The sequence below is a fragment of the Delphinus delphis genome, chromosome 19 (assembly GCF_949987515.2).
Source record: "Delphinus delphis chromosome 19, mDelDel1.2, whole genome shotgun sequence".
NCBI lineage: Eukaryota > Metazoa > Chordata > Mammalia > Artiodactyla > Delphinidae > Delphinus > Delphinus delphis.
Window position 1 is genome coordinate 45,270,277 of NC_082701.1, and position 15,245 is coordinate 45,285,521.

At 40.2% G+C, this 15,245-nt stretch overlaps 1 protein-coding gene across 2 annotated transcripts; it reads right to left on the reverse strand.

The window, feature by feature from the left end:
* TMIGD1 (transmembrane and immunoglobulin domain containing 1) lies at positions 1–11,780 on the reverse strand. Of its 2 annotated transcripts, XM_059996662.1 has the most exons (5): positions 11,571–11,780; positions 9,650–9,928; positions 5,948–6,226; positions 1,234–1,337; positions 381–425 (listed from the first exon to the last, which is right to left on the reverse strand). In XM_059996662.1, the coding sequence occupies exons 1-5, from the start codon at positions 11,695–11,697 to the stop codon at positions 381–383; spliced, it is 834 nt and encodes a 277-aa protein (XP_059852645.1). In that variant the 5' UTR covers positions 11,698–11,780. The 2 variants fall into 2 exon arrangements, with proteins under 2 accessions (XP_059852643.1, XP_059852645.1); XM_059996660.1 differs by having other exon boundaries at positions 1–1,337.
* Positions 11,781–15,245: the final 3,465 nt, after the last annotated feature.

Sequence of the window (15,245 nt, forward strand, 5' to 3'; positions counted from 1 at the left end):
TTAGGATGAGGAATGTGGCTTCTGACCTGGTTGAGAAGGAGAATGCAGCAGTGGCTTCCCCCAGGGTAAGCTCTCTCAGACATTTACATTGTGTGGCGATAAAAGGCAGTTTGCACAAGAATTAGCCTGAAATTGCTTAAAGAAAAAGCAGGCTCAAGACCAAAGGTGTGGTCAGTTCCAAGCAACCTTCCAACCTAGCCTCACCTGTCTTCCTCTAAAGGGGAGGCAGATTCTCCTCCACCCTCCATTCTCCTCTGAACCACTTCACCTTCTAGCACCTTCCATCTCAGGAGGAGTTTGCCCAGGATGGGCTTTATGATGCGCACCACTGACTGCTACCCATCTGCTTATGGAAAATCGTTGACCCCAGCCCAGAGTACTTACAGAGCTGTTCTGCTTTGAAGATCTGTATCCTTTACGCAGAGCTAAAAGCGAACAGGACAAGGGCAATGAATTTGCCTGTTTTGCTAAGGCCCATGAATAAACATTTTGAATGCATCAAGGTGGCTCAAGGGACCGGAAACCCAAATGTCTGTTAATCATCTATGTAGAAAACTACATACCAATACAGAGGTGGCTGGGAATACAGCCACCTCTGCACTGGTCGAGGTCTTATTTCTTTGACCATATTAATCATTTTTATTTAAGAAAAGGTAATTCCACACTGGCCTTTCCTTAGAGGCTTTCTGCCACATTTGCCTGCCTTTGGCACTGGATTAACTGGTGGAGTCAAATGCATAGCATTAACCTATGTATGCAGGTCCTCTGCATCATGCTAACCAGCAAGGTTAACCATTCAACAATTCAAACTTCAGCCCACCACAACCAGGGCATGTGGCTGTACTCAAGAGGTGAGCAGTAAGTGCCGTGTTTTTCACACAGATCTCTGAATCCAGAGCAGATGCGCCTCTATATTTATTTATTTATTGTACCAAAGGAACCATAGCAACAATAAAGAGAAATTTAAAAGGAAGAAAAATCAGCACCTACTTCTAACACCACAGCTATTTTCATTCAGGTCTTGTCCACATGCACTTCTATCCTTCTACTCTATTCTTCGTAAAGCTGTACTCATAATAGATGTACAATTTTATTCCCTTAAGCAACTTCCATTTTAGATCTCATGGGAGAGAGACCAGATCGTTCAAGTATGGTTCCTAATTCTATAGTCACTTATATAGCCAGTTCTCTGCTTTTGTTTAGATGACTTTTTAGCTTAGAATACTTAGATACCTTCATCATTCTTTTTCTTCTGGCAATCAGTCCAAATAACAAGGTCAGAAAGACCACAATACATGCAGCAATAATGGGTTCTATCGGTACAGATGAAGCTTTATCTGTTGGAAGTGCAAACACAGGAAACGAGAAAGTTAACATCTATATGCTTCTAATTTATGTACTTCTAGTATGTCCCAGCCACGGTGCCTTGCACCTAACATTTTTCCTCTTAATTAAATTCTCCAAACAATCCTGAAGAATTTTATTGTCATTCTTTTTTATAGGCGAGGAACCAGGGGCTTTGAGTTTACTTGTCCAAAGTCACAGAACTAGTAACTAGCAGAGACAGGCTTTGAATCCACTCCTCTTTGGAAGGATAATTTATTGTAATATGAATAACTCCCCAAAGTCAGATCATTTTGTGCTTGATCCATAATTTTTGCCATGCGGAAAGCAGAAGTAAGCTGAAATCAATGCTTTTTCCTAACATTTGAAAAACCCGAAAGATGTTGGGAGGTATCCTCGAAGGAGAGAGAGAGGCAGGAAGGTTTTAAGAGGAAGAACAGAAAAGGTGAGGAAGCTGCTGGACTAAGGAGGGAGGAACAGTGGGACCCTTGTAGCTGTGCTGTGATTGTGCCCCAGGTAGTTGACAAGACATTATACAGGGTGATTGCATAGTGCCTGCCCCTAGGAAAGTAGAACTCTAAGCATCAGCCTTCCCAATCTTGGCAAAGATTTTTATCTTTGCCTAAATGATATGGAAGAACAGAGAGTCTACTTCTAATTTGGGCTAGGAAGACACCAGCCACCTAGAAGTGAAAGCCCATTCCCTTGTTTTGTGAACACCAGGTAGGCTCAGAGCCATTTTGTACTATAGGTGCAGTCCCTGTGCTTGTAAGCTTTCCAAGAGCCTATGAAAATATTTGAGACTGGAAAAAAAAGTATTGGCTCCAAAATATGAAAATAAAGTGGCAAAGTTAATCAAAATGCATAAATGTTTAAGCATCTATAAAATGTAACTTTGTGTCGACTATCACCCAACTGTTAAATAATAATAATAACATTTAAAACTTAAGAACCAAATTAATAACTTATTTATAGAAAAATTTAAAATGTATGCAAGTTTTAAATACCCTTTCAAATTTTTACAGCCAAAAAGTATACTTAATACTTCATGTTAATATATTTGGTATGGGGTGAAACGTACAAAAGTAAGAGTGCTAAGGTCAACAAAGGTATTTAAATGACTCTGTCTAAGCTCCTGGATTCTGATGCCACCCTAGGAGGGAAAGGGGCTCCAATCATGGCTAAGATAAAATTCTTGGAATTTATAGGAAATAAAGAGTGTGCTATTTATTGTATAATTGAGTTTGTAGAGTGAATGAAATCAATAGATTTTTGCTAAATGACTACTGTGTGTTAGGTGCTGTTCTTAGCCCTGAAAAAATAGGACAGGCATGGAAGGCTCCTGTGTCTGAGGAGCTCATATTCTAGTGGGAGAGACTGACATTAAAAAAAAAAAACTGCTGCAGATTGAGATAGTGTTGTAAAGGACAAAGTGTTACGAGATAGTATATGAAGGGTGAAAGGAAGAGAGAAGACTTTTGATTAATCTAATTTCAAAGCCCAAGCCCTATATGCCTCAAGATTATGACATGGGGTTTATCCCTCCATAATTGTATGACACACTATTTACCTTTCAACTGTTGTCTTCTCCATTATGTGTCCGGCTCAGGATAATTTTAGGGAGTAGATTAAGCATCCTTTACTTTTTCTCTCTTTTGGCTGTTGCTAAAAATTATTCTCATGACGGTGTGGGTGACACCAACCCTCTGGAGAAGCTCTTCTCAATGGGATTTCTTTCTTTTTTTTTTTTTTTTTAAAAATATTTATTTATTTGGCTGCACTGGGTCTTAGTTGCGGCATGTGGGATCTTTAGTTGCAGCATGTGGGATCTAGTTCCCCGACCAGGGATTGAACCCGGGCCCCCTGCATTGGCAGCACAGAGTCTTAGCCACTGGACCACCAGGAAAGTCCCTGGGACTTCTTGTAAACCCTGACTCTGTAATAGCCAGCCCTGGGACACACCAAAGGGCATCTTACTGGGGACCCCATGAACTTATAGTGCCAAGGAAAGATGTCAAAATGAAGGAGAGGCAAAGGTGGTACAGTTGGGGGAAAAAATCAGAACTCAGTCACAGATCAGAATATTTTTACCAAGCTGAATAAAATGAAGCCACACGTGACAGCTTTCAGTCCATAAACAAACTGAAATAAACTGCCTGACCCACTGGCTCACTTTGGATTCCAAGTTTCTGTTGAAAGTGAGTTTGGAAAGTGTAACTGCATCTCTTCCCTTTACTCTCTTATTTATAACCAGATCTGGTATTTCCCCCCAACCCAACCCAGCCCATATTCATTACGGTAAAATAATCTCAACACGTGGCTAAAATCTTGTGCTCAAGAAAAGATCCGTGATGTCATTTCTCACTTTGCACAGCCTCATTTATAAACTACCCCACTGAGCGGTGAAGCTGGGAGAGCTCATGGCAAACCTGGCATTTAGCCTGAGCACCAGCATCGGAGTGCTTATGCTCCTAAGGCAGCCAATAGCCAGGCAAGTAATAACGCAGGAAGAAATGAGAAAAACCAGTTGGTTTGGAAGAGCTCAACCCCAAACAGGATTCTGCCCATGAAAGCTAATTTGCCAAGCTGGCATCCTGCTTGCCACACAAGCTGTATGTTTAATGTGACATAGAGCAATTATGATTCCTTCTTAACCAAGAGTTTGTGGGTTTGGTGGGGTTTTTTGTTTGTTTTTCTTTTCTTTTTTTTTTTTTTTTTTGCGGTACACGGGGCTCTCACTCTTGTGGCCTCTCGCGTTGTGGAGCACAGGCTCTGGACGCGCAGGCTCAGCGGCCACGGCGCACGGGCCCAGCCACTCCGCAGCATGTGGGATCCTCCCGGACCCGTGTCCCCTGCATCAGCAGGCGGACTCTCAACCACTGCGCCACCAGGGAAGCCCGTGGGTTTGGTTTTTAAAGCAAGTAGCCCCTGGGCATACTGTCACTGTTCTGCAGGAGAAATTACTGAAAGCACCAGTAATCACAGTGATGGGCATTCAACTGGCAGCCCTTCCTACCCACCAGCCACTCTATTGGTACAGTAATAAGAAGCCCTATGGTCACATGTCCAACGCTTCTGGCTGGGATTCAATTGGCTTCCTGAGGACTGGCAAGAAAGGCAATGAGTGGCACAGAGAGGCAAATGACAAAGTGAGTGATGTTCTAACAAGATGTGGGAGCCTCAGCTTGTTCGGCTGCTTCTAGCATCCTGGCCCCAGACCAGGAAATGTGTGCGTGAGCATTATCTGCATCTGCCTCTCCAGGTATCTCGCCTTCCTCTTTCTGTATGAGTGAGAAATAAGAGGAGGGAAAGACACGTGGAGCTTCTTTTGTTCCTTGTTATTGCAGAGATCATAAACCTGGGTAGAAGAAGTATGAAGCCAAGAGAAAGAAGCTGTTTCCCCCATTCTCCCTCACTCACTTTTCTGATTAGCCTATAGGTTACAATTTCAGAGTTAGGAGTGATTTTATAGATCTATTTTCTTATCTAGTCAGTATATTTTTCCTCTATGTGTTTATGACTTCTCTTCCGTTTGTCACTAAGCTGTTAACTCAAAAGTCCAGTTCTGGATTTCCCTGGTGGCGCAGTGGTTAAGAATCCGCCTGCCCATGCAGGGAACATGGGTTCCAACCCTAGTCCGGGAAGATCCCACATGCCGAGGAGCAACCAAGCCCGTGTGCCACGACTACCGAGCCTGCGCTCTAGAGCCTGCAAGCCACAACTACTGAGTCCGCGTGCCACAACTACTGAAGCCTGCGCGCCTAGGGCCTGTGCTCCACAACAAGAGAAGCCACCGCAATGAGAAGCCCACGCACCGCAACGAAGAGTAGCCCCCGCTCGCCGCAACTAGAGAAAGCCCGTGCGCAGCAATGAAGACCCAACACAGGCAAATAAAAAAAAAAAAGTCCAGTTCCTACAAACCTTGTTGCCTAGGAAAATTCATGGAAATACTCCTCCATAAAAGCCAAACAGAACTGTCTTCTACTACTTGATTCTAGAAAAGGACCTTTGCTCAAAAAGCAGTATCCTATATGGAATGGGAATAATTCCCCTAAAAGAAACAACTAGAATTCCTTGGATCGAGATAATTCTCCAAAGAAAATCCTAGCTACTAATCATAATTGTCATCATCATTAGTTGTCACAAAAAATATTTACTGAGCATCTCTCTGAGTTTTGTACTATGCTAGATATTACTTAAAAAAAGAGTTACCTTTGTGGATGGACCGCAAAAGTATTACGCTCTCTGTCGATTTGACAGAGAAAGACAAATACTGTATGTTATCACTTATATGTGGAAAAAAAATAAATGAATGTATAAAACAAAACAGAAACAGACTCACAGATATAGAAAACAAACTAGTGGATACCAGTGAGGAGAGGGAAGGAGAGAGGGGCAAGATAGGGCTATAGGACTATGAGATACAAACTCTGTGTGTAAGCAACAAGGATATATTGTACAACACTGGGAAATATAGCCATTGTTTTGTAATAATGTGAAAGGGAGTATAATCTATAAAAATATTAAGTCACTATGCTGTACATCTGAAACTAACATAATATGGTAAATCAACTATATTTCAGTAAATAAACAATAGAGTTACCTTTAACAATAAGGTGAAAGTCCTTGGTCTTCGTTTGTATAAGTGAATTTGCAATACAGCTGTAGGTTCCATTGTCAGATTTCTTGACTTTGGTGATTGACAGTTGAAGATACTCACTTGTCTGTTGGATTTGGTGATGGTTTTTCTCTAAATTCAAGAAGCCACTGTTTTTGTACCACATCATTTGAGGCTGGGGGTTGGATTTCACATTGCAAACCAACTTCACATCACTGCCTTCCTCAGCTGTTTGGAAGTCGTTTCCACTTAGGAGAGGAGGAACTGCAAGACGCAAGCATTTAAGTTTAATTAGCAGATAAGCAGTAGTTTATTGCCAGTGTTCAAGATGTCCCTTCAGTCTATCTCATGTAGTCATTCATTTATTTGACAAAAATTTATTGAGTACCTACTGTATGGCAAGCACTGGGCTAGGAACCAGGGGTACAATGGTAAGTAACATACATCCAGTTTCAAACTTAATAGCACTTTTAATGTGGTGGGGAAGATAAACCATGAAACAAATGTATATAATAATGAATCTGTATTAAGTAGACAATTTGTAACACACGGAACAATAACCATACTTGTCCTGGCCAGAGATTTACCAACGCATATTTGCATTTCCTCAATGATCTTCTAGAAATAATGTCCTTCTATCAGAAGGCACTCCAGTCGTGGCAACTCTGGCATCCATGGAAGGTGAGCATAACCTTGAGTCCCACTCAACCTTCTGTGTGAGCAACTTCTTATTCCCGTCATGATAAGGACATCTGTAGACCCATAGATTGTCAAACACATTTATCTTCACCAAATGATTCCAACCCTTACTACCACCAGGGCTTTCCAACATCTAGGGGGAGAAATGGCTGAACTGACTCTCCCCTCTTCTCCATGCTCCTTGCATTTTTTTGGCCAAGGTACAGAAGAGCAATAAAATGCATGAAAAGTGGGCAGTGGGAAAGAGATAGACGCAGAGAAGGAGGGAAAAAAGGAGCTTGTATAATCTGCACGCTGAATAATTAGACCCTGAGTAGGCTGTCCTATTAATAGCTCTCTCAGAAGAATGACATTTTATTGCTCTTTGGAATGTGTTTGAATTCTGTATTCATGTCCAACAAGAATGTTATATGGTATTCAGATAGTTGTTCCTTTTTATTTAACTATTTAAAATTAATTTTTAAGCATATCGGCTCTACATGAGCATTCCCTTTTAAAAGTATTAGTACATTTCAGATAAAGTTAAGGTCCTCCTTGACTCCATCCTGGTCACTTCCTGACTCCCCAGAGACACCCAGTGCTATGAGTTTGATGTAAATACTTGCAGATCTTTTTTTTTTTAAATAGTATTTTAAAAATACATATGATATTCCCATAGGAAATATATTGTATTATTCTAGGAGGATGAGAAGTGTTTACATAAAAGACTTCACTCTCTCAACAATTGCACGCTTTGAGATATATTCATGTTGAACCACATAATTCCAGCTCATTGCTTTTAGAGTGCTATAGTATAATATCTGACTCTTTAATTATTTTATTTTGATGGGCATCAGGTTATTTTCATTTTAAGATGCTAAACAGTGCTTCAATAAACATCCTTGTAAAAAAAAGTATGGGCTCAGGACAGAACCCTGTGTAGTGACTATAATCTAAAGACTAAAAGCAAAAACAAGGAGAAAAATGTGACCAGATGTTTAGCAAATATTTAAATAAAATCTAAAAGGAAAAGTCCAAAAAAATCCTTGTATATGTCTCTTTACGCATATGTGCACGTATTTCTCTAAGGTTAACATCTCAAAGCAGAAACGCTGGGTCATAGGGTAGGTGCACTTTAAATTTTGATAGGTATTGCGAAAGAGGTGGTCTCAATTTATACTTTCAGCAACAACATTATAAAAGAAGTTTCTGCACACCCTCCTCAAATAGAGTATTATCAAGTTTCCATTGAGTTCTTGGTCTGCCATTTATAACAATAATCCATAATACTCAAGATTGTACATGATATTCTTGTCACTTTATGACTTTATCTTAATTTATTGATTGATGAGTTTGTGTCAGTTATTGTCACTATGAATCACTGACCAATTGGGTTTTTTTTCTATATATGTGCAACGATGATAATATTAAATGTGGAATCAGGCTGGGAAACTGAAAATCATTTTTTTAAGCCACTGAATCATATTATCGGCATTTCTACTGCGTCTCTCTTAAGAAGGTTACAGTGGGACGAGCACTAGATTAGGAGCCTGGGGATTTGTTTTCTGTTCTCAGTTCCAGATGTGATAATTAGGGCCTTCATTCTGGGCCTCAGTTTTCTTGTCTGTCATTTTATAAGGATTACAAAAGCTCCAAGGTATGCTGATAGTCTTGGATTCTAACAAAGTCGCCAAGAGATAGCTTGTTAAAAATCACATTTTATCAATTCATAGGAAATAAAAAGCAAAGCTCCTTTGCCCAGAAACATGTAAGTGATTCACTCTGGAAGCCCAAGCTGCAGGATACCAGCAGATTCCAGTACTGGATTCCTTGGCATTTTCCCCACCCTTTTATCTCAGGAACAATGGCATCAATTTTTCACAGAAAAGTTTGCTGAGCTCATGGGATCAAATGGCTTTGACATTTTATTACTAGGTTCCAAGTCCAGAGCTCTTTCTACCAGACCACACCATATTATCACCCTTACTCACATCACCCCTCACCACACACTATCCACACCCCCCTCACGTAGAACCAGTTTTCCACCCAAACCACCTACGTGATCACCTCCGTAGACTCATTCGAAGGACGACTAACCTCAGATAGTTCCACCAATGGCTTACCAGTACCTGGAACCCAAATATCAAAGAGCTTCACCTTTGAGGGTTTAAGGTGATGTTAAAAGATTGCCAACGAATATCTTTCTAAGTAGAACACAAAAGCTAGAAAAACGTTTAAGAAAGAAAAGATTGGTAATTTTAAATACACAAACATTTAAAATTTCAATATGGCAAAAAAAAAAAGAACTATTTTAAAATGTCAAAAATAAATAGACGAGGGGCTTCCCTGGTGGCGCAGTGGTTGAGAGTCCGCCTGCCAATGCAGGGGACACGGGTTCGTGCCCCGGTCCGGGAAGATCCCACATGCTGCGGAGCGGATGGGTCCGTGAGCCATGGCCACTGAGGCTGCGCGTCCGGAGCCTGTGCTCTGCGACGGGAGAGGCCACAACAGTGAAAGGCCCGCGTACCGCAAAAAAATAAAAAAAATAAATAAATAAAAATAAAAATAAAATGAATAGACGAAATACTTATCATTCAAAATGACAAAAGGCTAATTTCCTTAATGTACAAAGCGCTTATACAAATCAATAAGAAAAAGGCAAATAACCTAATAGAAAAATGGGTAAAGGACATGAGCAAGCATTTTGCAGACAAGAACCGTGAAAAGCTAATGCATTTACGAAAAGGTGAACACCCTCATTCCTGATTTAGAAAATGAAAATAAAATTTCAAGTCAGGCTGGCAGATTCTTAGAGCTTGAGGATACTCAGGCTCATGAGGGTGTGGGAAACAGGCACCATCATGCAATGTTGTGGGATCATAAATAGGGCAATTGGGCAGTATCAAGCAAATGTTAAAATACACATACTCTTTAGACCCAGATTTCATCTACCACTTAGTGTAGTACACACAACACAGACTAACTAGCAGTTTCTTTCCCCTCACTCACAAATGACATTCAGCACCACTGAGATGGATGTCGACTGATTCCTCCTCAGCTTGCAGGTAAAGGTGATGCCGTTGTCATTTTCACTGATTGAAGTGACACAGACAGAGCTTGAGTTGATTTTGTTTCCAGATTTCAAATCCACTCTCCCATCTTCGCGGTACCAGAGAAGTTCTTCTTCTCTGGTATGGTTTTGAACAGCACAGTTCAGAGATTCTTCGAGGCCAGGCTCAGTGTCCAGAATATAGTTTTCAGTTTTACCATTCACAGTTAAAACAGAACCTGGGAGTGCAGGAAGAAACTATTAAGATAGAGTGAACAATCTAAATGACCATAATTAGAGAATTGGTTAAATATGTTACATCGGTACAATGAAATGCTCTGCAATGATTAAAAATAGTCATATTGAGCTATGCGATTTTACAAGGAAAAGATCGAAAAAGGATTATTAATTTAAAAAAGGAAAAGGTTAAAAAATGAGGGTTACCAAATTTTGCTGCACATTGGAATCATCTGGGGATCTTCAAAAACGTACTGATGCCTGGCTCCCACCCCCAGACGTTCTGACTAATTAATATTAGTGTAACCTGGGCACTGGGGTTTTAAAAAAGCTCCCAGGTGATTCTAATATGCAGAGAAGTTTGAGAACCACTGGGTTAGAAAACAATATGTATGGAATTACCCCATCTATACACACAAACACACACACACACACATGCGCACACACATATACATATATATATGTATACATATATATATATGGACAAGTCTTGGGAAAATCCTATCTATATATTGACTAGGATGGATAAAAATAGAGAAAACGGTGGAGAAATAGTTACCAGATCTAAATTGTTTATTTCAAGTGCTTGGAAATAGCATAATAAGGGGATGGGAGTAGGGAAATACAAAGGAGAAAGAAAGAGCGAAATGGAAAAATATTTAAGACATAATATTAGGTGAATAGGCAGAATGTAAAGTACGTCTCTAACAATTCCTATAAATATATCAAAATTGAATATGCATATGGGCAAAAGCTACTTTGAAAACATTTTTGATTAGATGATGGGATTATAGACAAATTTGGTTTTGTATATCTGATGTTTCGCTGTTATACTGACAGTGTAGTACAATAAGATGTTTAAACATCTGTGGTTTGTGTGGTAAAGCTGTTGTTGTGGGGTGGATGATCAGGATATATAGCAGTTAATTTTTACCTCTGATTTTTAGAAATCCATTGTAACATACCTAAATTTCAGTTTGTACTTTCCTCATTTAGAAGCAAGTAACAAAGCTAAAAAATGACTTTAGCTGCCACAAACTTGCCCCCTGTGTATCATTTGTTAATATATTCTGTAAATGCGTTAACTTTTCCTGTAAAAAGCATAAACTACTGGTGATTGCTGCCTAGCATTTTTTTAAAACCTGGAAGAATATACATCAAAACGTTGAGTGGTTATCTCTTGATGATGGGATTTGGGGGGATTTTTACTTTTCTTTATTCTTTTATATATTTCCTAACTTATATTACAGTGACTGCTTATCACTTTTTGAATCAAGAAGGAAAAAGGTATTTCCAGGTTGGGGTGGGGAGCAAACATAGAAAAGATTTTCATGTATGTTGTACGCTCAGATAAAGAGCAGAGGTTTATTTTAGGTATGATTAGTAATGAAATGCATTAAAATGTAGGAAAATTCTGGCTGTGGCTCTGGAGAGAATAAAATACCTCAACCCTGTCTTATAATATCAGAACCATAAAAATATTTTTCCACTTAATTTTTCACTGTTTTATCTGACTTCTGTACTCTGAGCCATACCAACTGTGTAATCATTCCAGTTTGGATTCTGTATTTTCCCAAAGCCCCCAATCATTTTATAATCTGAAATTTTCTTTATTTAAAAAGAAGCCCAAAAGTATTAACTTACTTGTCATCTCATGTGGCAGAAATAAAATCACTAAGAGAAGAAATCTGTACGTTTGCATTAGGCTGCTGGTCTTCCATGCCATGTTTAATGAATTTAAGTCTGATCTGCTGGGGGAAAAAGAGTGCATTTGTTTCTGCACTTTGGTCTACACTGAGCTTATGAACCTCCTCTTGTCTATTATATATTTAAAATAAAGTCCCAGATGAGTCATCCCAGTTATAATGGTACTATTTCTAGTTTTTAATTAAACAATCTTGTTCTGACTACTAAGTTCAAAGTACTTCTAGTATTAGGTTTCTGTTTTTTTTTTTTTTTTTGCGATACGCGGGCCTCGCACTGTTGCGGCCTCTCCCGTTGCAGAGCACAGGCTCCGGACGCGCAGGCTCAGCGGCCATGGCTCACGGGCCCAGCCACTTCGCTGCATGTGGGATCTTTCCGGACCGGGGCACGAACCCGTGTCCCCTGCATCGGCAGGCGGACTCTCAACCACTGCGCCACCAGGGAAGCCCGTATTAGGGGTTTTTTAAAAGACAGCAAAAAAACGAAACCACAAGGAAATAGGCCATAAAACAGAGGGTAGCTACAGAGCAGCCCCGGGGAAGGTGAAACCAGCCTTCCCTAGAGACATTGATAGAATGTCATTTTAACAGTAAGAAAAGTGAAATTTCCTTTCTGCTCAGATAGCCTCTGCTGAACAAAGTAATTCTTGTCTTGAAAGCCTCCCTTGGGTCATTTTTCATAAAGTTGCTCTCTGCTAATAGAGGGTTTTTGAAACTGTTCCAAATCACATAGATTCAAATGGTTTGTACCTTAGAAAAGACTCAATTCGAACATGGCCTCTAGTCTTTTTTTAAAGATTTATTTATTATTTATTTATTTAATTTATTTTTGGCTGTGTCGGGTCTTAGTTGCAGCACACGGGATCTTTGTTGTGGTGCGTGGGCTTCTCTCTAGTTGTGGCGCACAAGCTTAGTTGCCCCATGGCATGTGGGATTTTAGTCCCCTGACCAAGGACTGAACCCGCGTTCCCTGCATTGTAAGGCAGATTCTTTACCACTGGACCACCAGTGAAGTCCCAACCTCAAGCTTTAAACCACATTAATCTCTGCTTTCCCCCTTCCCTCCACCCCTCATAACACTCTTCCCCCTTGACCCAGTATAGGCTAAAAAGAATAAATAACAAAGGCCTCTTTTCTCCCTTCTTCTGCGCTTTTCCTGCTGCCATCTCTCTCCCAAAGATATTCCCTGCTTCCATCTGGGAGAAACATGTACTTATTACTTCCTTTTAGGAGTATCACTATAAATACAATAGAAACACATATGGAATGTTTTCTAAGCAACAGGCAGTGTGCTAAACACTTTACATACATTATTTCAGTCCCAGTTAAGCCCCTAACAAGCTTCTTGAGGTCATTTCTAAAGGTTTTGAGAGATTATATAATTTGACCAAATGTCAAATTACATGATCTGTAAATGTCAGGGTGACGATTCTAACCCAGGACTCCTAAAGCAATGTTCTTCACCATGCTGCTGCCTAGGTAAACATTATCTCCCTTAAAGAAACTGCTGTTAATCCCTTCCTGTCCCTGTCCACTCCAAAGACCTCAGCAACTTGGAGTTTTGTCCTCTTAACACAAATATAAAACTTCAAGAGCTGGAACATACCTATGACTTTTGGGGGCTGGCTCTGCTCCTCCCCATGCCAGGCCTGTCCTGCCAGGAGCAAGTTTCATTCCTGCCAAGCTCACTCTTTCTGGCTGGCATGTCTTCATCAATCTTTCAGTAAGATGCTATTAGAAATAATATTGATTCTTTTATAATTTAAAAATTTTGTCAGTAAGATTTCCAATACAGCACTGTTAACAGTGATGATTTCAGAATTTGGTCATTAATAGAGTTTTCTCAAGCACTATCCACTGTAGATGCTGAGTCAACGGTGAGAGTGTGAGCTTCTTAGCAGACCTCACCCTACCCTATTAAGGAGGATGATTGCTGTCTCCCTTTCTCTTCCACCCCATTAAGACAACAACTTTTCAAAATGAATTTCTCTCACTTGATTTGTTTTTAATTTTCATGACCCTTTACTTTCTATACAAGACAAAGTCTTACCGCTTACCCACTGAGCTCTGAAAGCTGACTTCCTTGGCCAATCGTTCCTCCGTCTGGGAACCCTGAATCCTTTTCCTGTTACCATCTTTATAATACTTGAATTTGAACACTTTATGACAGTAGGGTCAAGTAAATAAGGTACATTGGGTTCAAAGTCTGTTTCTCTTTGTGGATTCTTAGAGAAGAGAGTAATTGGGAAAGGCATCTTCTTAAGATCCAAGTTTTTCTGTGTACTTAAGTTACTGGGTGGGGCCAGGTATTACTAACAAGGATGTAATTGTTCCAAGAAAGCCTGACCTTGTGCAAAAATTGTAGCAAACCTCACTGAGAGTTGTCATGCTCAAGTTAGAAGGCTGTGCTTGATAATCTGACAGCCTGAGAATTGTGATAGGGCAAGTCTGAGGGGAGTCTGATTTTCATAGCAGCTGAAACACTGGAAGATTCCACACAACTTAAATAATGCTGGAAAAATATTACTTACCACTGGCAACCCAAGTGTAGTATATAAGCTGTGCTAAGACAGGCATGGCAGGGGAAAGTTTTATCCCTTTGAGGCTCTCAACTGACTGAGAATCCTTGCTTTACACTTTCAAGAATTAGTAATTTGAAGATAACATTTTTATTTATTTATTTATTTATTATTTATTTATTTATTATACAGCAGGTTCTTATTAGTCATCAATTTTATACACATCAGTGTATACATGCCAATCCTACTCTCCCAATTCAGCACACCACCATCCCCACCCTCCCACGGCTTTCCCCCCTTGGTGTCCATATGTTTGTTCTCTACATCTGTGTCTCAATTTCTGCCCTGCAAACCGGTTCATCTGTACCATTTTTCTAGGTTCTACATATATGTGTTAATATACAATATTTGTTTTTCTCTTTCAGACTTACTTCACTCTGTATGACAGTTTCTAGATCCATCCACGTCTCAACAAATGACCCAATTTCGCTCCTTTTTATGGCTGAGTAATATTCCATTGTATATATGTACAACATCTTCTTTACCCATTCATCTGTCGATGGGCATTTAGGTTGCTTCCATGACCTGGCTATTGTAAGTAGTGCTGTAATGAATATTGGGGTGCATGTGTCTTTTTGAATTGTGGTTTTCTCTGAGTATATGCCCAGTAGTGGGATTGCTGGGTCATATGGTAATTCTATTTTTAGTTTTTTAAGGAACCTCCATACTGTTCTCCATAATGGCTGTATCAGTTTACATTCCCACCAACAGTTCAAGAGGGTTCCTTTTTCTCCACACCCTCTCCAGCATTTGTTGTTTGTAGATTTTCTGATGATGCCCGTTCTAACTGGTGTGAGGCGATACCTCATTGTAGTTTTTTTATTTTTTTATTTTTTTGCGGTACGCAGGCCTCTCACTGTTGCAGCCTCTCCCATTGCAGAGCACAGGCTCCGGACGCGCAGGCTCAGCGGCCATGGCTCATGGACCCAGCCGCTCCGCGGCATGTGGGATCCTCCCAGACCGGGGCATGAACCCGTGTCCCCTGCATCGGCAGGCAGACCCTCAACCACTGAACCACCAGGGAAGCCCCTCATTGT

Coding starts and splice junctions, on each gene's coding strand:
- TMIGD1 (XM_059996660.1), bottom strand. CDS start 11,697: ATGCACTCTTTTTCCCCCAGCAGATCAGACTTAAATTCATTAAACATG. Junction 9,929..11,570: donor TCTGCCACATGAGATGACAA/GTAAGTTAATAC, acceptor CTGCACTCCCAG/GTTCTGTTTTAACTGTGAAT. Junction 1,338..5,947: donor CTTTCACCTTATTGTTAAAG/GTAACTCTATTG, acceptor CACTTCCAACAG/ATAAAGCTTCATCTGTACCG.